The sequence below is a fragment of the Sylvia atricapilla genome, chromosome 2 (assembly GCF_009819655.1).
Source record: "Sylvia atricapilla isolate bSylAtr1 chromosome 2, bSylAtr1.pri, whole genome shotgun sequence".
NCBI lineage: Eukaryota > Metazoa > Chordata > Aves > Passeriformes > Sylviidae > Sylvia > Sylvia atricapilla.
Window position 1 is genome coordinate 64968479 of NC_089141.1, and position 26837 is coordinate 64995315.

Below are 26837 nucleotides of genomic sequence, written 5' to 3' on the forward strand. Positions count from 1 at the left end.
CAACTAACATCTTCTGACTGAGCTGCAATTTTAAATGTCAGTTCTAGGCAAACAAGTGAGCAAAACTCATGAGGGCATAATTTACTACCACTATAAAATGGACTGCTGCTAAACATTTTCCTCTAGTAATGACAGAGTTGGCCCTTAATCAGACATGTGCACACTACCAGGAGTTACAGGATCACCCTAATTCTGACAGCTGACTCAGGTTGTCCCATTTGCTTCAGTTCCTAACTGAAAACCAGGCAAAACATTTAAAAAAAAAAATTCCAACGTAACAGTCACAGACCACACCCTAAAGCACATTCAAAGGACACCCCGCCCCTCACAGCAATGAAAAATCTCTCTGAAGATCACAGCAGAGGAGAAATGTAAGATTGTGCATGATAATAAGGTAGAAACTAATTACTTTTGTTGTCCTAGAAGTTGAATCAGATCGGTTTAGAAAGGTTTGCTTAACATAATGTTAAAACTTTGAGAACTAAAGTTTTACAACCTCAGAAGACGATCTGTTAAGAGCGCTTAGCTATCATCAAAGTTACATGTTTTTTCCTGGGAAAACTAAATTTTCTCATCATACCCTCACAGAACATGAAATATTTATTTTGCTGCCCATAAACAGCCTTTTAAAGAATTTGGATGCTGCCCTTTTTTCCTCCTTTCTAGACTAAATTAACGTTTATCCATCAAATTTCTTCTATCCAGTTAGTTTATGCTATGCATTCACTGACTTGATTTCCCAGTCTATAATTATTTGTTATATTTCTGTACTTTTCTTCCTCTTAAATGATTCTGGATCTCAACTCTAGCTTACCAATTTTAATCTGGTCTTCTATAATGCTTGCAGTCCAGCTTGACATTCACAGGTTTTATTGTCTTGGTTCTGGCCAAGACAGGGTTAATTTCTGTGGTAGCAGGGAAGAGGCTTGGCCAGGACGTGAAAGCTTATTCTATACCACCTCACCTCATTGCCAGGGGAAAGGGGAGAAGAGAGTCTCTTATAGGGAAGAGGAGTTCCTTCCAGTCAAGTCAGCGTGGTGGCGGTTCTCAGCAGGATAACATCAGTTCCAAGCCAGAGGGAGCAGCTGGGCAACTGGTTTTGAGCTGGAGAGAGCAGTTGGGTAAGAGCAGTTCCATACTGGAGACGGCGGCTGGGTAATGCCGGTTCCGTACTGGAGACAGCGGCTGGGTAATGCCGGTTCCGTACTGGAGACGGCGGCTGGGTAATGCCGGTTCCGTACTGGAGACAGCGGCTGGGTAATGCCGGTTCCGTACTGGAGACGGCGGCTGGGTAATGCCGGTTCCGTACTGGAGACGGCGGCTGGGTAACGCCGGTTCCGTACTGGAGACGGCGGCTGGGTAACGCCGGTTCCGTACTGGAGACGGCGGCTGGGTAACGCCGGTTCCGTACTGGAGACGGCGGCTGGGTAACGCCGGTTCCGTACTGGAGACGGCGGCTGGGTAACGCCGGTTCCGTACTGGAGACGGCGGCTGGGTAACGCCGGTTCCGTACTGGAGACGGCGGCTGGGTAACGCCGGTTCCGTACTGGAGACAGCGGCTGGGTAACGCCGGTTCCGTACTGGAGACGGCGGCTGGGTAACGCCGGTTCTGTACTGGAGAGAGAGCCTGAGTAATGCCGGTTCTGTACTGGAGACGGTGGCTGGGAAACGCCGGTTCCGTACTGGAGAGAGTGGCTGGGTAACGCCAGTTCTGGGCTGCAGGGACTGACTGGATAACACTGATTCTGGGCTGGAGAGAGCAGCTGGACAACGCTGATTCCAGGCTGGAGAGGGGTTGTATAATGCCAGTTCTGAGCTGGAAAGAGTGGCCAGGTAATGCCACTTCCAAGCTGGAGGGAGTGGTTGTGGTATCATGGCTGGGGTCAGGTTGAGCTTCACGGTGAGCATTTTTTTGCAAGTGAATCAGTCTCTCTTTTGTACACTTTCGTTATTAATATTCTTGCTGTTACTGTTCATTTCCTTATCTCATTGCTGTTTCCTGCTAACTGTTCTTACCTCAACCCATGATCTTTGCCTTTTGTGCCTCCAATTCTTTCCAGCCCACCTTAGGAAGGGAGAGGAGAGGGGAGCAAGCAGGACTCAGTGAGGGCACTGAAGTGGAGAATACCATTCCTAAACCATAACTTGTATATCCACAAGGAGAGAGCATTTGGAAGGATCTTAATGTTTATAACAAACACCTATGAGAGGGAGTAAAGATGGAGCCAGACCTTCCCAGTGGTGTCCAGCAGGACAAGAGGCAACAGCATAAACAGAAGCACAGAAAATTCCATTTAAACATAAGAAAACCTTCCATACTATCAGGAAGATCACACACCGGAACAAGTTGCCAGGAAAGGTTGTGGAGCCTCCATCCTTGGAGATATGCATACATGTACTGGATACAGCCTTGAGCAACCTGTTCTGGGTGGTCCTGCTCCTGAAGTGCTTTCCTGTCCCAACCATCTTGTGATCCTGTGGTTATGTTCAACTGCACCCATGCACTATCCATAATGTGATAACCGCACCAGATACGTATCTCTCTGCTAGACAGACTACCACCACCATTTAATTTGTTTGCTGTCATCCATATCACATGATTGTGTATGTTTGCAGTTATCAACACAGTAGTCATTTCATACACACTGCAGATCTTCCAGATTGTTTCTGAGATGTCACATATGACTCCAGCCAGAGCCTTACTGAAGTCGAGAAAAAACATTTTGACTGTTCTTTCACCCCAGTGGAGTTACAGTGCCACCGAGCCATCTACCTCAAGCAGAAATTCCATAAAGCCTGTTTCACAAGCTCACTACATTCCATCATCACATTTTTGTCCTCAATACTGTAACCAACTAGAAGACTTTAAGTCTATGTGCTTTATTACAAAACTATCATAAAACATCAACTTACACTTACTCATGAGTACATGCTTTTGAGGAGTTATGTGTCTGAGCATCTTTCATGCTGCCAAATTTGTTTGAATGGTCTGCAATCACAAGATCTTCCTTTTTTCTCTCCTTGAAGAGCATACTCTCTACGTGCCCTCTTTTGGCATGTTTCTCATGTTCTTTTATCTTCAATCATCATAGTGCAAAAGAGTTTGTCAGCATTTCAAACTATCGTCCTTCTACTGCTGTCCAGATACTTCACTCGGATTAGCCAACAGTCTCAAATGAAGTCTCAGCTTACCTGCAGAGAGAAACTGCTAAATGATCTCAGGTTTTTAATATTCTTTTGTAACTGTATTTCAAAGCTGTGCTAAACAAATCAGCCAGAGAGCATCAGCCAAGCAGTACACCCACGTTCACAACCTTTCTTTAGCTAATGATAATTACAGATTGTACTACAGACAGCCTTTAATAAACAGCATCAGGTTTAGAAGGAAGACATCTGTAGGGACCTTTCTGTTGCCATGGAAATATCTGCAGGCCAAGCTGTCTTTAGCTCCACACATTACCTCTGTATTAACCTATTATTATGCTTTTCTTTGACTATTAGTACAAATTATGGACTAACTCATCCCAATAGGATTATTATAAATGACAATTTTGTCTGACTTTGAGGGATTCCAAAGAAGGAGTCGCAAATGCTACATAGAAGGGTAAAAATCCTAGACTTCTACAAAACTGAATACTTGCGTGATGTTGCAAAGCTTTTATTCCATGGAGTCATGCCTATCTGCAGCTTGTTTCGGTAACAGAGATAAGTCAAGGCTCCCAACAATCACTAATGCACTTTCTGAAGGCCAGGGAGCAATTCACAGCTAAATTTTTTCACATCATTATAAAAGTCTGGATGAAACTTAAACCATGTCCGCTGAAAATATTAAACAGATGATTATTTTCTGAAACTATGTGATTAACGCGGTAACCATCACGAATGCAATAAACAATGGTACAAATGGTGTGGAACAGGCCTACAGCAACAGGCACAATAGATGTGTGCAACAGACAGTCTCACGTGGAAGACTGCACTGAAAGATTCCAAAACATTTTGCAACTATGTACATTTAACACTGCTCAAATGAAGTCATCTCAAAGGGTAGATGGTAACTTGCAAACAGCATATAGCATAACAGGGGCATCTTTAACACCCACGCAGAATAAACAGGATCTCAGTTTCTAAGATCCATCCAAAACACACCCACACAGCCAAGTACATAGTATTCAATTTACTTATTTCATATAAATAAAGAAAGAAATTAACCTCAGCTAAGGTATGAGCCATTGAACTCCAGAAGTGTGAGGGATCCAAGCTCGAAAGCCAGACTGTTCGCAATTAACGAGAGCATTTTGATTCCTCCAAAATTACATAACTGAAAATGTTCCTTACTCTGACAATATCTCATATTGCCAATAATTTTTGAACAGAAGATCAACCAGAAGTTCTCCCTACTGGCTTCCATTGTGACTTTAATTTATGTCACCAAGTATCTGATGACAGACTTTTGAAGAGAATCTTTAAGACTGCTGCCCAAAGAAGCACACACAACCTCTTTAGCATGAACTAAACTTGAAACTCATAGAGAAATAGAATTCCAGCAAATACAAAGCTACTGCTGCTGGTGTTTGTGTAGTATGACCTGTATCTGTTAATGAAAAGGTTCTAAGTAGAGTTTCTCAGATAAAGAAAACCATAAGAAAAATATTTTCTACATTTTTTTCTGTATTTTTCTAATACCTTGTAATCTCAAGTTAAAAAAGAAAGTAATTTTATCAGGCTGTCCAGAGTGTGAACAGCAGCTTAGGTTCTATTTCTGAACTGTTGACTCCCATAAATCTGTGGAAATCTCTCCTCAGACCCTAAAAACTCTGTGATTGTTGCCCAGAAGTAACAGAGTTCAGTCAACAATTAAAACAATCTATTTTCAGAAGAAAAGGTAATCTCTTCTGTTCTTTTTTACATATTCATTTTTTGACCTTATTCCCTCCACTGAAAAAAAACCCCACTCCTAGTAAGCAAAGGGATATGCTTTTAATGTAAACTTTAAAATTATAAATACTGGAGAACAGGTCATCAGGCTGAAAATCTTCATATAATAACAAGTGGCCTAGCTACCACCAGGTAAGGACTTAACTCATCACCTTGGTCTTTTTAACCAAGAGTATTTGCACCACATCAGTACAAAACTATATTAAAACCTGATATTACAAGAGGCAGTAACTCCACTGCCCTCCTGCCCCCAAGCTTGCCTCCTCCCTCATGCTGTCATAGGGACTTGCACGCCAGCACTAGGGAATGGGTAGATTGAAAATCACTTCTTCCTCCCCAAAATTTAATAATTTTTATTTTACATGCATTCCTCAATCTGATGAACTAGGAATACTACTGTGTTGATAAGGAAAGAGCTTGAGGTCAACCATGTGCATCCAAGATGACAATGTAGGAGGACACTGTGTGCTGGCAGCAGTACTGGCAAATACCATGGGATGGTGACAATGAAATGAAGTGAGGGTCTGAGGACAACACAAAAGAGGCACTGACATTCACTGGAGCAGCCAGATTCCTGTATCATCAACTCACATTCAGTGGTACCTTCTGTCAGTAATCCCGCTGGGATCAGCGGGACCCGCACAGACAACTTCATTGTACCACCATTCATAAAATGTTTTCCCTGTGTTTCATTTACATGATTGCACACTATCACTTGTGCAAAGCTCTCCATTCATTCAGTGCTCATGACAACCAACCATCAATGAACAAGACAATAGATTGTACTTGTTATTCCACTGTCACTGGTGACTGCTCAATGCTCCATTTCCTCTGCAAGATGTACTCAAACACTTCAAGTAATACTAAAGTTTTCTTATTCATGTCATAGAGGAAATAATCAATCTAAGGTCAAGGTTTATACTGAATTCCCCGCTCCTATACACATCTACCAGCCAGGCCTCAACACCATGGGAAGCCAAGACTCTGGAGTGTAGAGAAATCTATACCTCCAGAAGCTCCACTTCTGTTCCCAGCAGGGTGCAGGAAACATGCTGCTTGTCCTGCCAGCCTACCTCTCTAGAAATCCTCCTTCAAGTGGAAGTGTCTCAGGGACGAGGCTCCACAGATGTGAAAAACACACCCAACCAAACGAAATGGACCCAAAGATGGGGCAGTAAAGCCAAGGACAAACTTCATGTGGAAAAAAAAAAAAGGAGGATTACACTTCAGAAGCTGAAGAAGTTTAAGACAAACAACTGAATGAGAGTGGAAACTTACATGGTTTAATTTAAACTGTATTACATCCAAATGATCCCTTATGAACAGCAGGCACAGGTAAGCACGTCAAAAAAAGTAGTATAATTTTTTAATTAAAAGACAAACTAGGATCTCTGCAGATCCCAAGTTCAATATAGTTCCAATTAAGAACAATGAGATAGCAACAAGCAATCAAGCAGCATTTAGCTGTACAGCAAATGGTCTCTGGTCATGTCCCTGACTTTGCAAACAATTATTTGCAAAGAACAGTGCATCCATAACCAATAAACCCATTAGCACTTTACAGATACAAGACATATAATCCTGTGATTTCTGAGGGGTATTTTTAGATTTCAAAGTGAACACAGAAAGGATTTTTTAAAAAATATACTTTTCATCCAATCAAGTCCAGAATCAATGAAAAAGTGAAGAGAGTAATGGCCAAAGCACAATGTACACAGTTACACTGCCTAGGTAAGAGGGCTTAACACTCAGGAGCACCGTGCCCAGAAAGAACTTGCCACTTGACATACAGAAGTTGCTGAAGTGAGAAGACTGACACTAATTACATCAAGAGATTGGCACTAAAGGTCATTTTACTTAATATGCAGTTTTCCTGGCCCTTTAAAGAACACTCAACATATGGCATTTCTGGGCTTTAAGTCACATTTCAGAGACCTTCCTTATATTTGCTGTATCCAAGACCCATCTACAAAGACTTTCAGAATGAACTTGCAAAACTCAGTGACAAGGTAATGACACAAAATGCATGTGGGAGAACTAACCCTTACTGTGCATATACATAGATGACCTGTAAAATGGACATGTAAATGTAGCTGTCCTGGTGGTAATGGGTTATATTACAGCAGCTCTCTTGGGAAACAAAACATTTCCTTCAAGACAATGCCAGGTTATGGTATACAAAGTGTAACCCGTTCTTTTAAATGCTGCATGGAAAACATACACAGGCAAAATAGTAATAACCTCCTATCTTCCAGAATGATCTCCATTTAGGACTTTCCTGGTTTGGGCACGTGCTGGGGCATTTTCAGTAAGATTTTTGGTTTTAGGCAACCAAAACCTAAAGCATGAAAACTCACTGGAAATCTGTAGTGGGTTGAGCCTGGATAGATTCCAGGCACTCACCAAAGTTGCTCTATCACTCTCTTCTACAACTAGACAGGGCAGAGAAAATACAAGGAAGGGTTCATGGATTGACATAAGGACAGGAAGAAATCACTCACCAAATACTATCATGAGCAAAACAAACTGTGGGTGTTAACTGAATTTATTACTAAAAAATTCTGGGCAGGATAAAGAGATGTAAAATAAATCTTAAGAACATTTTTGCCCCACCACTTCCTCAGCCCTACTTCCTCCCCTGCAGTGACACAGGGAGACTAAGAATGTGGGTTACGATCAGTTCATCACACATTTTTCCTGCTGCTGCTCAGGGAGAGGAGTCCTCAGGGAGAAGAGTCCTTGCCCTGCTCTAGTGTGGAGTCCCTTCCAAGTGACATAGTCCTCCACAAACTTCTCCACTGAGTCCATCCCAAAGGTAACAGTTCTCCACAAACTGCTCCAATGTGGGTCACTCTTCCACAAGCTGCAGTCCTTCATGCACAGTCTGCTCCAACACAGGCCCTCCAGAGCATCACAAGCCCTACCAGGAAACCTGCTCCAGAATGGGCTTCTCTCTTCGTTGGTCCACAGGTCCCTGCTGGGATCCTGCTCCAGCATGGGCCTTCCATTCAGTCACAGTTGCCTTCTAGGAATCCACCTGCTCTCGTTTTGGTCTCCTCCAAGAGCAGCAGATCCCCATAGACCTTCACAGGCTGCAGGGGGGCAGCTTTCACCATGGTCTACACAGAAATCTCAGCTCTTGCACCTGGAGCACCTCCTCCCCTCTCTCCTTCTCCAGTGACCTTAGTAATGGCATTATCACCATTTCTAACTGGCCCCAGCTTGGGCCAGTGGCACATCCATCCTGTAGCTACTGATGTGCTTGAAACCTTAACCTGCACTGGTTACCCTACCCATCCTACCCAGTGGTGAAAAATCAAGGGGTCAGAGGATTTTTGTCTTGCCAGTTCTAGAGATTAAGGATGATTAGCTCTGACATTCTTATTTAACATTTAAATACTTACCTTACTGAAGAAAACCCTAAACCTGGTATTTAAAAATGTATGTTAGCATACATTTACAAGGTTGATGTGAGATATGAATGTTCAAAGGTACACAAAACAGATAATATGCTTACATTTTGGAAAATGATGACTGAAGTCCTATGATAAACATCCAAACTGACATGAAAACTGTTCTTCACAACATAAAACTTAATGCAATTGGTGGACAATAGCTGCAAAAACCCTGAAAAGAAGTAGCCTACATTTGCCATCACATTGCCACAGATGTCCCAGAAATCAGAAGAATAAACAAGTTAAAAATGGATTAAACAGTTTTACTGGGAAGAGTTCATTAGTGGCTATTAAACACAATGGCTCAAATATAGAAATGGGCTTAAAATCACCTAAAAAATGCTGACTGGTCAAAGTTATGTCCAGGGAAGCATCACACAACATGGACCTTTTCCATCTTCTGGATTTTCCTCAACTGTTGGGGATTCTGCTGTAGTGTGTGGCCAAATGGCTTGACTCACCATGGTGGTTATGAGGAATCTGAATAGAACAGCCTGCTGTTGCTACCACGTCACACAATCAGACTGGAACCATAAACTGCTTTAACGCGCAGTATGTTTCACCACGTGCCCACATAACAAAGGTTAAGTGTCAGTTAAGCTCCTTTCTGGATATTATCACTCAATGTCATGCCATGTACTCAGTCAGATGCCATTTGGATACCAATCTAATGAACAGGTTGACAAGCATTTAAAAAAAGAGCTGCACTTAGATTCAAGAAGAACAGTGAAACATACTGGTTGATGACCAGATTTTAACCATGACTTTTACACTGAGGAAACATGACACAGGAGTTAGTGTAATATAGTAAAGATGAAACCAGACACATTGGATGAAAAGCATTTTTTTCCTATTAGGGACAAAGTCCATCTGGACATCATCCAGAGCAGCATTCACCTCACTCTCCACACAGAACAACACAACAAATACATGGGTTTTGCAAAAGGCACACTTCTTGTTCTTATCAGGGCACAATGGAAGCAGTTGTTTTTCATCTATTAATTCCTTTCTGACTTAGAGGCTGGTTAGCCCAGATAAACTCTCCTCCATATATTCTTCCTTGACAACTAAACTCAGATAAGGTTCTCCACCTAACATCTGACCAGATTAAGATGTTCTTTGCATTCGTGACAAGAGTGCTTCCCTGGCCCAGCAGAGTCCAACCTCCTTTTTTCTTCCCCTCCCCAAGCTTTATGAGAATGATGAGAAGTTCTTTGACTTCCTCAAGGTCAGACCTGAAGTGGTGGGTAGGTGTAAAGTAGATGATTTACTTGGGAGGAGATACACTCTGAATTCAAAATTAGGCCAAGCCTTCAACTGAAGCTGGACCAAAATGAATACATTTATCTGTATCTCATATGAAGAGGGCTATTTTGAAAGCTTCAATTTAGTCACTTTTTGCCTAGAGCAAACTGATAAGTGAATTTTAAAAAACATCTCTAGAAATACACAAAGTACTATAGATAAAATACTGAGCAAAAGAAATGCATAATGAGAACAGTCTTAGGCACATACTGAAAACTCTCGTATTGCAACTGCTTCAGAACTTTTATGCTTCATGTAACAATGCCCAACCAGTAACAGTATCATCCACACTGACCACTGAATCTTAAATGCAGTTCTGAACAAGTACCTTCTGCTACCTGCCAGTGACCTTCCTTTTTAAGATATTCCACTAGCAATAGGCTCTATCCATGTTAAAATATTGAGATTTCATGTTTAGTGCATCACTTTCAGGTTACAAAACTCTTCTTACAAAAACGGGGAGTTTATTAATTTCAATAATAATTGAAAGAGTTCCTTTCTTGGGATACAATTAAGATTACAGAATTACATAACGGGTCAGGTTGAATGGACCATAGTGGGTCATCTGGTCCAGCCTCCCTGCTCAACCATGTCCAGATGGTCCTTGAATTACACTAGCACTTTATTATTACTCCTTAATAATGATCTCCTAAAAATAAACCTATGACTGTAGATGGAACAGCATTATGTCCTGAGCTGTGCAGTGTCCAGGTTCTATGGACAGCTGTAATTGCTGATTCATTACACTGAGAGGGTATATATTGTATGCAGCTCATTCTTCCTCCAGGTCAATGAGGAAAGAAATCAGTCTTTATGTTTCTTCAGTGTAAACTTCCAAGTCAGCTGCTCAGGGGCTTATCTGTTAGGTTTTATAGAAGCAAACAGAAGACAAGAGGAAAAACCGTACCCACTTACAGAGTCTCACTAAGTCAGACAGGAACACACTTCATCTATGGAACACACTGAAGAAGAAAACATGATGTAGCTTCCCTCCTTGACTGTATTTGAAACTACGGGAAACAAAAGACCTCACTGCTGGGGATGCCTTTGCTTGTGGAAATGTCTAGGGATAATCAGTGGGTCAACAAAATAAATAATGATACTCTCACATTACTGTTTTTGTTCAGTCATGCCAGGACAATCTTAATGTTTCATGTGAGATAATGATGCAATAAATCTTAGGAGATCCCTGCCACTGCATTTTAAATTTATTTTTTTTAATGACATGTTCCGAAGACTTCTGGCACACAGATACATCACCCTCAGCAAGGCCTTGATCCCTGTGTGGCTGCAAATGTTGATATACTTCATTACCACCAACAGCACAGGTTACAGAGAGGTGCTGTGAAAGATGAGCCTCAGACACAGCCCTCCATGGTGTCTGAGAACTGCTGATCTTTTACATATGCAAACTCTCATGCTCAGAAAAACAGATTCAAAAACAAAACCAAAAATACCAGCAGAAGATCCCATCAGAAAAAACAGAGTTGTTGGGAAATCTCCATATCACCTCAGTAAGTATAGGCTGTGCTGTCAGGCAGCTCCATTCTTTCATGCCATATCACTTAGCTGTCTTTAGCTGGAGTCAAAATGCCTTCCTTGTTCAGTCACTTAGCACCTGCAAACTGCAAAAGCAAAGCCCAAACAGCGTTTCATCCACATGGCATGACTAAGAGCACGAGCCATGAATTAGGGTAGCACATACCCAAGTATATGTTTTCACTCTTCCCCTTTCCTGCACACTCCTTTTGCTTTGAGATTACTTCAGCACTTGCCTGATTCCTAAGAAAGCCAAAATTTTGTTGGATTTTTCATCAGTTCCCTCCAAGCTACTTCTGTGTCAGATTGTCAGGTGGAGCTGGCTCATTAAGCAATCCTGCAGTTACCAGCATCAATTCAGTGATGGCAATTGAGGAGTTGGGGAAGGAGAGAAGTTGGGGAAGAACAAAGGAAAGGGACAACCTCTTCAAATGTTTAACCTAGCTTTCACTACAACTACTAGTAAGGCTACTACTACAAAGAGTATTAAATCTTGTTAAGGCTGGTTAAGCACTCCTTGCACCCTGTCCATAAAAGCAGAGGTCATAATTTAAAACAAAAGCACAGAAAGCCGGGATTTGCATGTACACAACAGAAGGAGAACAGCAGAGGAGCAGTAGAGGAGCACAAGCCATCCACACAAGGTGGACAGCACAGCTGTTTGTTCCAGGCCAAGCTGCACCGAGCTTTGATGAACATGATCTAGTGGAAGGTATCCCTGTCCATGCCAGAGGGCTGGAACTAAATGTTCATTCTGGTCCTTTCCAACCCAAACCATCCTACGATTCTATGATACCTGGCCACGCCAGGGAGTAGCAACAACCTAGCTGCAGCAGCTCCAAAGTCAGCAGGGCAAATTTATCCAGAGATACTCCCTAGTAACATGTTTGGCTTGTTCTGATCCCAGAGGTTGCTCATACCACTCTAAGTGCACAAACCCTCATAGTGGGAGTACTCATCTAAACACATATTACAGTACAAGATGAACCCTGCTTTAAGGGCACTGGAGGTAAAGCAATGCAAGTGCCCTGCACTACTAAATCCTCATGCAGTAACTCAAGACAAACAAAAAGGAAAATCAACTCAAGACAAACAAAAAACAAAAATCAAATTTTAGATAAAGTTTCAATGTATTTTTTGTTCCTTCTTTTAAAAAATCAGAAGGCTATAAAGAGCTACAGACAAAACATGAACAACACAAGTCCAAGTTCCAGAACACATGGCTTATCAGAGCTTAGAAAAAAGCATTTTTTTTAAAGAAGCTAGTTCTCTGCAGAGCTTTCACATTGTGTTGTGAAAAAATAGGGAAGACAAAAAGTAAATGTGCTAGTCAATGATTTAAGGAAACATCCAAAACAGCTACTAAGGGAGGCAGACTAGTGAAACCCACATCTGGCTTTCACAGCTGCTTGAGAAACAATTCACAAAGGGCTCGGGTCAGCCTGCAGCATGGGCTCAGGACTGGTACCCATCACCACACTGCAGGCAGACACTTCCCAGATTAGCAGATGGGCACAGCAGGGTCTGGTACAGGACAGCAGGAAGCTCCGACAGACAGATTGCCAGTGCAGAATTTCATAGGGGGAACAGTAAAGGTCGATTATCAAAAACGTAACCTTTTGGTTTTGCAGAGAACATATTTTTCTCTTAAATTTCCCACTCAGCAGTTATTCATTACCAGTTTCCTCCTGTTAGAGAAATTACTTGGTTGGCATGGCAACTTATTCCCACCATGAATTTCTATCCCTCTGCTTACTTTCAGCTCCCAAGGAGCTTCACTGATCCCTCTTCACCCTTTCATGCCACTACTGCTTGTACCATACTCCTTCACATGAAAGAGTTTTATTTAAATTGCACCTGGCACCAATGGGCGTGCACAGTCATTGTGTTCTCGGGCAGTGACAATATGCAGAGGAGCCGCAGTTCAGGAACACACTCAATGTAAACAGCAACTCCTAAACACACCACAGAAATGGTCAGGGCTCAGTTACTGACCTACATCATTTATCCTTTAGATGGTGAAAGATATTTTCCTTCATTTTAAAATGAGTAAGGTACAGTGATCTAATGTTATTATGGATTTTTAAACAGAAAGTTAGGTAACTTTCTCTTTAAAAGTTAGAGGAGGCACTCCAACTACGTTTGCTGATATAATCTGTACTCACCACTAACTGATGGATAACAACCAAAACACTTATCTTTTTAGAGATTATATGGTTTTAGAAATCACTTGAGTGAAAGCAAGGAACATATTAAAAAAGCAGGGTACATAATCAACAATAAACTCTCTCATACACACTTCATTCCAGCATTTGATATGAATAAAATTAGTCCATAAAAAATATTTAAAGTTCACTACTCCACAAACACTTTTCTTGTTGTAGATGTACTGCATATCAGCTTAACAGCAGGGTTTAAACAAAACTAAGAACAAGCATCATGTTAGTAACGTATTACCTAACATGTAATACATTACGCTGCCTTAAAATGCAAGGACATAGAATGCAATCAATTTCCTCCAATTATTTTGAAGACTATTAAAGACTTCTAGAGATTATGGCAGCAGTTTTTATAGATATAAGGTTCCTGCATGGTACACCATGGCCCTGAGTAACAGAACTCTTTCAGTTCTTAAAAGCCAAGCAGATACTTACATTCTCTGCTGAATGCTTAACATTCAGTACCTTTCAAAAACAAGTCCACAATATGCCTTACAATGTGGATCAGGTATTTCATACTCTGCATATGTGATTTGGATTTACTTTATCAGGTTATATATTAGGACAAAATTGTTCACTGAAACTGGTTAAGCATTGGGGCATGATCCCCAGGGAAGTGGTGGAGTCACCATCCCTGGAACTCTTCGAAAACCAAAGTAACCATGGCACCCTGAGAAACAGTTTAGTGGACTTGGTGGTATTAGGTAAAAGACTGGACTTGATCATGAAGGTCTTTTCAAATCTTAATAGTTCTATGATACCTTGAGTACTGCTTTGTTTCTTTTCAGCTTGGAGTTTGCAGACAAACTTGCAAATACCAACTCAATAGAAACTGCAAGCGTCTCTCCTTAATCCTTTAAAAGTTACCAAATTTCTAAAGCAGGCAGTGATTTTATTGTTTAGCCTTTTAAGAAATACTTGTTCTTCTTTCTGACAAGAGTAAGGTCACAATCTACACAGTAAAATGTTATTAATATGGAACTCAAGGCAACCTATTTTTAGACTAGAAGTATTTATGGAATTTTAACATAAGTTAATATTTGAGTATTCAATACTAACAACTTACACACCTATGTTTTTGACAGTTGTCCTAAACTGATTCTTTATCCCATCAGTACTATGAATGGTTATTCAGTGAAAAAAATTAAATATATTTCAAGTCATTCAGTCTACATCAATTCATGAAAACTAACATGTACAGCAACAAAGGAAAGAAACAATAGCTTCAATAAAGCAAACGATAAACTGTTTACCAAGAGCAGACATAAGCAATACTTACCTTTTCACTCTAGATTTTTTAGCTTATTCTGTAAAATTAATACTATTCAGTTAATACTTATTCAGAAGCCAACGAGACTGTTTTGGCTTCTATTTCTTTATTCTTTCTTACAAGTTTGCGATTATGAAAATCAATGTTTTCTATGCCATGCTTGCACGGCATGTTTCAACCTGCAGATCACAGAACTGTGGATGTTGCAGACCTAACACTTTAATCAGTTTATACCTACACCTTAACTTGGATCTGTAAATAACCTGAATTTCAAAAGGAAAAACTCTTAATGGCGTTTCAGTTTTTTTCCTTTTCTCCTTAGAGCACATCCCTGGACTGGCACAACCTCAGAGGAGTTAACAGTGGACAGGCACTCCCAAACTGCTGTTCTGCCATATAAATCACGGTCCAGACCACTACTACTTCCACAGGGTACATTTTTGTGGACAGCTATCAATAACATTACTTTTTACTGCTTTTTACTCAACAACAGAAATACATATTAGTATAAAAGCCCTAACTACTCTATTAAACATAAGGTTTATAGTACTGTGAAGTTATCACACAGCATTGTTCCACAGTACTCAGTAGCTGATGGAAGGAAAACTAAAGTCTTTTGTTCTCAACACCAGAGTTTCTGCCCTCCCCAGACACCTCATCATATGGACTCCCCAGAAATCCACAACTCTCTTCTACTATAAGTAATGGGAAAATAAATCAAGAGTCTGTCACAGAAAGTGCTCTCATTGCCACCACCGTTCATCCCACTACATCTTAAGCTCCTACTGCAGTCTCAGGGTGGCAGTAGGCAGTTGCAAGACAGGGTTTTACAGGTCAAAACCTACACCACAGCCTCTGGTTGTTAGAAGAATCTCCATGGAGCTCAAAGAGCAGTGAAAACTTGCAATATTAAACATCACCTTCTGCTCACGTGGTCCCCAGCTGCACATCAACAAGTACAGGCGGGTGTAGCAGGGCACTGTTGCTACATGCTTGTTTTTCCCCTGTGCTTTCTGGAGGTACATGGTAACAGCTGCCACTGTATGCGTAAAAAGAACCTCTCATCAGGTGCACTGTGATCACTCCTGCATTCTCATAACATCCCATGTGAAAAAAAAAAGACCACTGTTTTTGTGGAAAAAAAGAACAGGTGGAGCTGTGATAATCAGTAGGTATGATGACCTCTAAGCAAGGGAGTTTTAGAGGAGAGTGAAGAAAGAATGATACTAACAAACATCCAGTCCAGGTCAATCTACACTCCCAACTAGAGGAGAGAAGAAGTTGTCAGGGAACCAAGTGGGATTCTCGTGGGATATACCTCTAAAAGGGTCAAACAGCACAGGAGTACTGGAAGGTCTTTAAGGAGATCCAAGTGCAACACTAGTATATGTAACCACTCAGAAAAGCAAAAAGCATTTTTGCTAAGCCATCAAGGAGATCAGTTTGGGAAACATGAAACACATGAAGGAGCTCCAGTACAAAAAGGCTGTATAGCAGGAGGAACAAGAAAAGGAGAAACACATAAATATCACGCAGGAACACAAGGGTGGTGTTGGGAAAGCCAAAGCCCAGCTGGAGCTCAGACTAGTAGGGGATATCAAAGGCAACAAGAACTTCTACCACTACATCAGCAATACAAGGATGAACAAGGAAAATGTGGGTTCTTGGCTAAAACGGGGGACAGCTCGCTGATATCATTGCAGCACCTTCCTCTACCATGTGTGAAGGGTGCTAGACACTGGCAAAAAGCTATCAAAGAAAGCAGAAAATGTCAAGGAAGAGAATCTGCAATATCAAAAACATAACCAAGCATATCTGTAACCCAGACAGGAGAGGGTGATGCTGCTGTCTTCCAAGGACAAACTGATATGACTGCTACAGAATTTCCAATAACTCCCTCGCTGCCATGACCTAAGCTGCACACACAGGACCACAGAGGAGTATCTTGAATCAGTGTCACAGCATCAGTATTGATCTCTATCATATACTATGAAAGTAAGAAACAAGTTACAAATATCAACAGAGCCAAAGGAGGCAGGATGCATGTGACATCTGCATGATTGGTGTTCCCTCCAGGAACCAGGGAAATGGAGGCAACTTGGAGGAGACATGGCTGAGGGGCTCATCTGACACGAACAAGCCTTGCTTTGGAAGATCACCTGTCCTCCCTCCACTGCATGCTCAGCACCTCTCCTCCTCTTCCTTGTCCCCTGCCCACCCTGATGAGCTTGGTCTTACCATACCTGTCTGCTTGGACTCCAACCTTGGGCATCAAGAAGCATGAGCAGTGACCTGTGCTGGCAGAGGAGGACAAACACCACCTTTGGTTGCTGCCAGCTTTTTCTGCCTGCAATTCCTATAGTTTGTGGTATGTTTAAGTGATGCAAGAAAGCAATAACAACATCTGTAAAACGATGTCTGAAAGCAGATGCCCCCCTAAATAACAGTTTATTAAATACTCATCCTCACAATGTGAAACAGGACAGAGGTGGGGAGAGGAGAGTGAAGAGACTGTGAAGGGAATTTAAAAACAACAACAAAAAAAACCCAAACCAAACCAAACAAACAAACCCGAAAAAGATTCAAGAAAACACAATCTTAAAATAATTTATGTAAGGACTCATTTCCACAGGGAGAAATAAGGAAAAAGGCCATGATGTTAAAAAATATATACAGCTCTTTCAGTATTTCCCCAGCAGGATACAGAACAAGAGTAAAATATACATTAAAAAGACTATTTATAAGACAACCTCCAACAGAAAAGAAAAGCTAACAGAACATCAATGAACAAGAGAAAAGTTGAAGTAACCCTTTCTTGTAACAAACAGCAATTATCAAAATAATTCTGGTACTCTCATAACATAATGGCACTTGTGTCATGCTGCTGAAGTGTTTGTGATACTGTAAATTATTGAGTTGTATTGGCTTATGCTTATTTTTCTTAGGCTAGCCACCATATAATAAAAACATAGTAACAAGGCACACTTACACAATACTTCTCACTTTAAGAATCCTTGAAGAAATAAAAGTACAGCAATTACCAAATTGAGAGCCAAAGAGAGAAGATTTCACTTTACCCAAGTCAAAACAAGGGAAAATGTAAGAGCCCAGTCACTTCTGTCTCATTTGTAATTTGAGCATACCAACATGCCCTGGTGAGCAAAATACAGACTGTCATGATGAACTGACTACTCTAATGAGCATTAATACAAACCAAAAAATTCCATTAAACTCACCTGTGAGTAGAACAAAATGAAACTTAATGACTACCTTTTCTCCTAGCTAAATAACATAAAGATTTTGTGATTAACAATTATTTCACAGAGATGTTTCAATGGAAAACATTTTTAATCAAGAGCTCTGGACCACAAAAGTTACCATGCATCAGTAGACCTGCACTACCTATTCACATATATAATCATAGCCAGAGGTAAATGAGAGATAATTCAAGGTAGATTTCTTTTAAGAAAAGCAGGATCACCTAACTCACCTTATTCAGTTTTTTAATAGGAACAGAAGGGCTATGTACACTTAAAACCTACCGAATTTCACTGCCATTGCAACCTGAATTAAACTTCAGATGCCCAATCAGGTGAGTTGTCAGATGAGAAGTGTAACTGCTTTTCATGTGCCCAATAATAGTTTCACACATGAAGTCTAAAATTCTCATTGCTGTATCTTAGAATTCCACTGCACTGTGACATGAAACAACACAGACCTGTCATGAGTTTCGAAGCAGAGGTGCAACAGGATTTTAGAATACAGTGCTGTATACCAGCTGATACATGGCACGTTCTGAGCTCCCATGACTATAGTGTCAATACCCTTCTGGCATGATGCATAAAAAGCAAAAATCTGTACCTCACTAGTTGCTCTATGAAGATTGCAAACTCAATCAAAATTACAACTAATCTGTCAATATTGGATTCCCCAAAGAGAAGGAAATGGAGCAACACGAGTGTCATGAGAACTTGGGTTATCATGGAGAGTTACATTAATTGTAGGTGTTTGGATGGAAGAATCTATTTTCAACCCAAAATGTAGATTAGGAATTCACAGTAACTGACAGATATATAGCTTGTATATATCATGCTTGTTTTTCTTTATGTCCAGTTTCTCAGCTGGATAAATCTTCCAGGAGATTTCCATCGTAAGCTCTGATAGCAGAGCAAGCTGAGAGATCACACGTCATCAAAAAAGCAAACTAGCTTGAAGGTGAGCTCAAAAATAGTTGACTGGGGAAAGAAGGCAACCTAATTATAATCTTCCAATGAAACTCAGCACTACGTTCCAATCAAAGGGTCACCTTTTCTTCTCTCAAAGGCAACATTATTTCTAATCCATATAAGCACATAAAACTTACTAATTCATGTATCTAAGATATGATATATTCTGTAACTAGTTTTTTGCTATGGAACTGTAACAATATTAAACTATGTTGGTTTCTGGGTAGAAACTCACATTGTCTATGAAACTTTCTCCCATTTTGGCAGAAAAAGTATTATCCTTCTCCTCTACCAAACAGTTTCTCATAAAAATTTAAATTTCTTGTAATTGAAACCATCTTATTGCTGCCCTTCTATTGCTACAGACATAGGAAATCCCTTCTGGGCATGGCACTGTTGGCTAAATACACACTGTTTTGAGCAGATATCTTCCTCTGCTTCACTCCTTTACACTTGCTACTGAATTCCTAATAAGCTCAGTCACTAATACCTGAAGACACCATTAAAAGACTGTCTAAACTTCTGATTAATTAAACCTAGATACCCTTGGACCACCCTTTATTGGTACAACGCCTCACACAATTAAGTTTACATGCTCAAGTGAAAATCCCCCTGTCCATACACACAACAAACAACACCAGACAGAATAAGAGGCACATTCCCTGCTGTGCTCTGTAAAAGTCAACTTAGCTGCCTCGGAAAGAAAAGCAACGGCAGGCAGTGGTCAGTAAATTATGTCTCAGAGGATCTGGGATACTTCACTTAGTGTGGATTTCAGACAACAACATACATCTCAGAACCCCACCTGCATTTTTAGTCTGCAGTTTTGGTTAACTTGGCAAAAAGACTGTAGTAAGCGTGCTCAGCTGGTTAAACTATCATTTCTTGTTAGTCTTAAATCTATTACCTTTCTATTGCATTTTTGGGTCTGACCCCTGAGGAGGAAAAAAACATAAAAAATTAATAAGGAAACCACACCTACATCCATGATAAAACCCCTTGGGTCTCTACACATAAGCTGACTTCAAAAGAAATAAGGAACATGAAACACTGAAAAGGTTCAGTATTTGATAATGCAGCAGTACAGAGACATGCCAGAAATGGGCAGCTGGGGTCCCAGAAGTTGTAAAAATGTCTCAGGATGTAGTTCCAGATACAGGTCACCAGCTCTAATCAAAAGCAGCACCCACAATCTTCTTCCCACTCTCCCCATCTCCATATAACAGAGGATATAAATGACATCACATGCAAGTATGATTTGCAAGACATGTACAACCATTCCCTTTCTCCCTCTGGGTAGGTTTTTCTTGGATCAGTTGACCCTACACTCCCCACTGTCACTGAGTCACTGGCAATGGATTGAGCAAGAATGCCAGGATGACAGCAAAGATGTAGGAGTTGGTTACCTTTTTTCTTCATGCAAGCTTCCACTCAACATGAAACAGCACCCACAGTACTCATCAGCTTGTGATGCTCAATTTGACTTAATTAATCCAACTGACATAACCCTCCTGAGATGTGTCTTGCACCCTTCTGGGCTGCAAGCATAACCCTCAGCAAAGCTCAGGAAATACAGTGTTATCTCCTTAGGTACATCTCACAGGGCTTTGCATCATGCCCCATAGAGTTAGGTCCTTACTGGATCTAGAGTCAGAATCTTGACCTCTTTCTGAAGGCTAGTCTACATTTTTGGCCCTGTAAAGCAATCAGTGAATTGCACCAGCTGTGATTCTAACACCTCATAACTCCCTGAGTGATGCCAACTGCAAGGTGAAGAAAACCAACAGAGAGTAAGAAGGGCTTTCTTTGCAGAAGAGATTGATACACGTGTACTGTCCATAAACAACTTGCTTCCCCAAATCAGTCATGCTAAACGTTAAGTAATTCATTAAACAAATAATTAACCGAATTAAGCAGAAACACACAAATGACAATAGCAAATATCAGAAGTGGTCTTTTTTCTACTAATACAAAGGATGTACCTAAGCTGAATGAATCATTGCAAAACAGCTTCCCATACAGCCATGGAACAAGCTTTGTTACTGAGACTACTCTCAACTGAACATGAATAGGCATTTTTGGAAATCTTTAAAAATAAAGGATTTATGTCAGTATTACCCAGGCTGAGGTAAAACATGTTTATGTATATAACAACACAAGGATGGATGGCATTCTTCAGATATGAGACAAGAATATAATCTGGCTGGCTATGAAAGACACCAAATAATATTGGCTTGTTAAAGGGTTTTGTCATTTTAATAATTTCTTTTCATAATTCAGTCATGATAAGTGATTCGAATGGAGACAGATCAAGAAGAATTAAGAGGCAAATTCAAAGTAAGATATATAATCCTCCAGTGATGATTTGAGAGGACAAAATGCAGGCAAAGGAACAGATGAGACTGCAGATCTGGAAACAAAAAGACTGATGAAAATTAGCGGTTCATCATTCTCTGTATTTGAAGATTGATTGTGGGACATAAATCCCACATTTATACCTCCTTTAACAACAGCTTACGGCCCAACTCAGCAAATACTTGAAAAACTGCAACTGAACACTAAGTTGCACAGATTTACCAATTTTTATGAACCGGGCCACATTCTGCAATGACCAGTAGGACTTTCAAGTTCCACGCTGAAGCCAGTTGACACTATTCATCCTAACTTCTTAATAGTAGCCACCAGCTAATAAATTCTCTGGCCAGTCTCTATTGCAAATACATTAATCCAGCTTCCATTCATTTTTACAATAAATAGTATTACTTCCAGAGTAGTTTTTAGAATAGAAACTTCCAGAATGAAGTGGGTTTGGTTTTTTTTGGTTTTTTGTTTTTTTTTTCTCCTGCTGAAGTACTCCACCTTCAGCCTCATTGGGAGGGGCCACTCTCTTTGTGTCCGTTTTTAGGCTGGTAACTGAGAAATATTTTACTACAGCCCAAAGATCTAAAGTTGTAGGTCACTGGAGGATATTAAATGATAAGCAAATTCATATTTCTAAGTAAATCTCCCAATTTATTAGCAATGCTAGCTCCTGTTCCACAGTAGGGGAGATAATAATGAAGCCTTGTTAAAGGGCGATGCGATATCTTTTATGTAATGTCTTTTTTTCATTTGTGATAAAGTCATTAAAGCAGCACTGTGTCTTCCTGAAGCTTCAAACAATAGACTGCATTAAATCTCCTGTGCAAAATTAAGGACAGCAGCTCACTGGAAAAATAAGCATGTGTTCCTGCTAATGCTGATGGCCTTCTAAAAATCATTAAACTACTCCACATTGGCAACAATAAAACAATGCAGAACTGTTTCAACTTTTTCCAAAGCAAAGAGAAAATCCATTTCCCTTGTAAATACCTCTTTGTTCCAAATCTGACTAGTAACCTCTATCTCATAAGGCATGTCTTCCTTATGGATTACCTAAATCCTATTCTCCCACAACTTGAACTCAGAGTCTTAAATATGGGTGAGTAAAGGTTTGTCTTCACTGCACCTACAAAGGCTGCCGTTCCAGTGTCCTGCTCAGCTCTTCTCCAGTCACAGGCTTCAAGGATCTAGCACATGGGGCATAGCTGAAATGTCAGCTCCAATTTCTTTTCAGACTCAGCTACAAACTGGGCTGCTTTTCAGGTAAGAGTACCTCACACAGTTTGATTCTCCCAGGGCTACCCTAGAATCTCAGCTGCACTATACTTTCTTTGCTTATTGCTTCTGCAGTATTGTATTTTAAATTCACCTTCACTTGCTGTAGATAAGTAATACTTATGTAGTGTAAAGGCTGAGACACTATTAATTAAGAAATAAATAATAGCTTAATAACTTCTCAGCAGTATCAGACCAGGTTTGGACAGAGCACCCAAATACAGCAAAAGACACAGAGGAATCATGAAACAAAACAAAACATGCAACACAAACGTTAAAAGATCTTGGAGCCCATGCACAAATGGTAGAAAATAACCTTATATTATACTTAACCTCTTTTGCAAAAAGACTGAAGTCTCCAAATTAAAAGAAGAAAGAAGGGAATATAATGGATTGATTGTCTAGTTTGGTATCCAAATACAGCAGGAAATGCTAGTATCTGCTCTATCCTGGTTTTCATCTACATCATGCACGACTTCTACTACAACCATACATAGTCAAGAGACAACCTGGTGAAGATCAAGTTGCCCAGAGCAGTACAGGGAAGATGAATTGCATTCATTGAATGAAATGTGCATGGCCACATGGTACAATTTTCACCACAACTGTATGTCACAAAAACTAAGTTGAAAAGTAACTTACAGTTAAAAGCTGGTGTTGTTTGTATAAAAACTTTTTCCTCCTATTGTACTTTCATTTTAGTGCTGTAGGTGGGAATGTTCCTTCTGAATTCTGTTACTTCCATGTTGTGAAGTTACTGGAACGATCACTGTTCACTTCACCAAAAATGCCAAGCTGGGTATTTTCTACTTCTCTGTTCAATAGGTGAAGGGGAGGAGCAACTGGGTGTGCAACACAGTCCAGCATTCGTAAATAGCCAGACAATACCCAAGCTCCATCGGCAAGGTCCTGTCTGTGAAGCCCTCCTTGGGGGCCATGAATCACAAGGAAGAGTTAATCAAGGCACAACTACAGAGAAAACACCTTTTTCTGGATGACGTATTCATGTGCCCTCCAGAAAAGCATTTAATATTCCTACAAGAAACAGACACATTTCCTCAAAAAATTCCTTTAAGATCAAGATGATGTTTACTTGAAATATAGGCTCAGACTTAAACAGGAGACAACTCATAGCGGTCCTGCAGCCCTTCTAAGACAACAGCACCTTAAAGTCTCATTGGCAAAGCACAACAACTCCAAGTTCCCTGGTCTGACAGAGTAATGCTCACCATCCTGGTCAAGGGCCACTGGTGCTCTAGATCCTGCTGGAATCGTTCTTCCACAATTGATACCACCTTCATGATTCTCCAATCACACACAAAATCTTTTTTCCATAACCTTTAACCCAGGTCTCAACTTTTGCCCTTGCAAACCTAGAACAAACCTAAGGCAAACAGCTGATACCCAGCTAGAACAGCAAAAAACCCAAATGTCTTCCTCTGGGTTTTGGAAGAGTTTGTCTGATGTTCAGCTCCTAAGTGATGAAGCTTTGGCCATTATGATCAGAAGACTCAAAATGCCATCTTAGTTCCCAAAGTTTCCAGCAGAAGTCACATTTCCCTGTGCACACACATGTCGTGATGGAGGTGCAACTCTAGAGACTTTGGGTGCTATAACAGACAGACACCACAATTTCAAACTCCCACTACTTGGATCACACTTCAGTTCCCACTCTGTGCTTCTCAGTTATGATATTCATCTTCACAAATAGCTCCACGTGCTGATTTTGGTAATCACATACTTCAAACACTTGTCCCTGTTATGTATACCAACATCTGCATATTTAAAGCAGTCTCAGAAGTACATGCCAAACATCTGTTTCAACCAGCTCTCTTTAGAGTTTAAGCTGTTTGCTGGAAAATTGCCACCCTAATGGCCAGCTCCTCTGTTAGTGAACTGGAGAATTCATTTTGTATTTATTGATTGTTCCCTAATGAAGAATCATAAAGGTGCCAGAGACTCTTGACCAGACACTACTTAATTAGAACCAAACTGCATAAAATTCCAAATCAAACAAGCTCTTTGTCCAATAGCTCAGTCATTGGGGAAAAAAATGACATAATTTTCTGCTTACACAGAAGTCCATAAAATTTTATTTAAAAACTCTAAGGAAATTAAGAAATTATATAGATCAGTCATTTCCTTGCAGTTACTAAGACACCAAATAGGCCTTCCAGAATCAACTCATGCTTTGCTAAAGGAAGTACTCTTCATAAAGGATCCAGGAATACCTATCATGCACAGAATTTATTTTAAACTGAACAAAGGCAAATGCCAATGGAATCTTTGTCTTCTGAATACCATAGAGAAACATTTCTGTTACATAAAGACATAATGCAAAGCATCCAGAAGGTATTAAAAATTAATGGATCTGTCTTTTCATCATCATGGTTCATACAATAGTTCAATTTTTATATTCCCACAAACTACATTGTATGGGGAGTAATTTCTGAGGGTACTCACTCTCAAGAAGGCAGAGGTGAGCAAGAACTCAATTAAATGCCAACCTTTTTCTTCCTCTCAAACTTAAAGTCTCAAAAATAACTGAATAACTGGTATTTCCTTGCAAGTATTTCAAATTAAGTTATCCTGAAAGTTATTTCCCTCTCTTCTATACAATTTCTCAATTAAATAACTGAGAAAACAGCAAAAAGAGAAAAAGGCAAGTAACAAAATTAGGCAAAAGCCCATCTCTACAAGGCAACTGTATTGCTGCTTCTATTAGGCTGCTTGTTGAAGGCATCTGTCTTCAGATAAGTAAGGTGGCTTGGATTCCTTGGAATAACAGATGATGTACACAAAGAAACAAAGCTTGACAATAACAAAACAATCCATTAGATACAGATATCCTTGCTGCAATCTACAGTCATTGATACCACATATGCAGGAAAATACCCTCCCGTCTTCCTAGAAACTATCACTCCAACACTACGTTTCTGCAAAAAAATTCAAACAATTAATGATTTGTCCTGTATTCAGCAGTTAAAGTGATACCAGCTTTAGTCCTCTTATCTTAATGATAACCAAGTGCATTTCAGAGAGAGAGAGCAGGTTTCCACAAACAGAAAACAGAGTAGGATGAGCACACAAAGGATGAAACAATGGTAGTAACGCAAATATCCCCAGAAGGCAGAATAGCAAACATATATACATACATACATGTATGGACTTCCCAGACATATGGATTGGGCTTCCTTTACCAAAATCTATTCCTTTTTCCTTTTTTTTAACTGCCCCTTTTTTTGAGTAAGTGTAGAATTACACCAACAGCATCTCAGCTATCCCAGATGATTTCAGTAAGTCTTCTGCAGTTTTGTTCCATGCTCCCAGCAGATCAGACTAGATGCTTACCAAGACAAATCCCAACAAAATATGTTCCAGAACAGCAGAAATAAAGAAGAACATAGAAAAGAAAATGAGAGGGACAGCTGACCACAGAGAAGCTGGGGAAGGGTTACCAGAGTGAGGTCACACAAACCTCTGCTTACCCCTTGCTCCGATTCCAGCAGCTCTGTTTTGACTCTGACTGCCGGCATCCCATCAAGCATTAACATTCTGTTCTCAAAGGCGCTGATGTCCTATGGCAAAAAAGGGCAAAGTTAATAAAAAAATTATGAAAAAACCACTTGTTTCAATTCACTGCTCAAGTTCTATGTAGAAGTATGTTTCTTTCAGCAAAAATGAAGTTAACGAGGAGGATGTAATAGTAATTTCAAAGAGTTGCTGCCAAGTAACTACTTCTGCTAAAACAGTAAACCATACTTTCAGTTACCCTTAAAAGAGAACTAAGTATTCGTAAGCAACAAGGGAAAATCACCTCAAATTACTATTTTGTAATTTGAAATTAATTACACAGGTACACATATATGAATTCCTTGCTTTAGAACTGAAAAGGAAAGCAGTAGTGTCAAACAGTTTGAAGGTTTTTGGCAGCATGCTTAGGTATAGTTGATTTCAGTAAAAACATTTGTGCTTCTGGTAGAGAAAGAATGGGCTTATATGGAGAGAAGTTACAGTGAAGGCCTGTACCCATACATACTATAAATTAACACACAATTGCTCAAATTTCTTATCATCATCTTATTAAGTTATCAGCATTTGTCAATTAAAATCTCCACACACCTCTGAGACGAGAGATAAAAAAGCAAGTTAAAAACATGCACTGCCCATGAAGTTATGGGCACTATATGCTGAGGGTTTCAAGCTGAAGAAGAACTTGCAGAACTGTGCTTCCCTGAATAAACACTTCTGC

At 40.2% G+C, this 26837-nt stretch overlaps 1 protein-coding gene across 4 annotated transcripts in view; it reads right to left on the reverse strand.

Moving 5' to 3' along the window:
• Positions 1-26837, reverse strand: part of KLF12 (KLF transcription factor 12) — a 232740-nt gene that overhangs the window by 119172 nt on the left and 86731 nt on the right. For all 4 annotated transcript variants that reach the window (XM_066313389.1, XM_066313390.1, XM_066313391.1 and 1 more), the window contains one exon: positions 26074-26163. In XM_066313389.1, coding sequence (XP_066169486.1) covers positions 26074-26163 — 90 coding nt within the window. The remainder of the gene's footprint in view (positions 1-26073; positions 26164-26837) is intronic.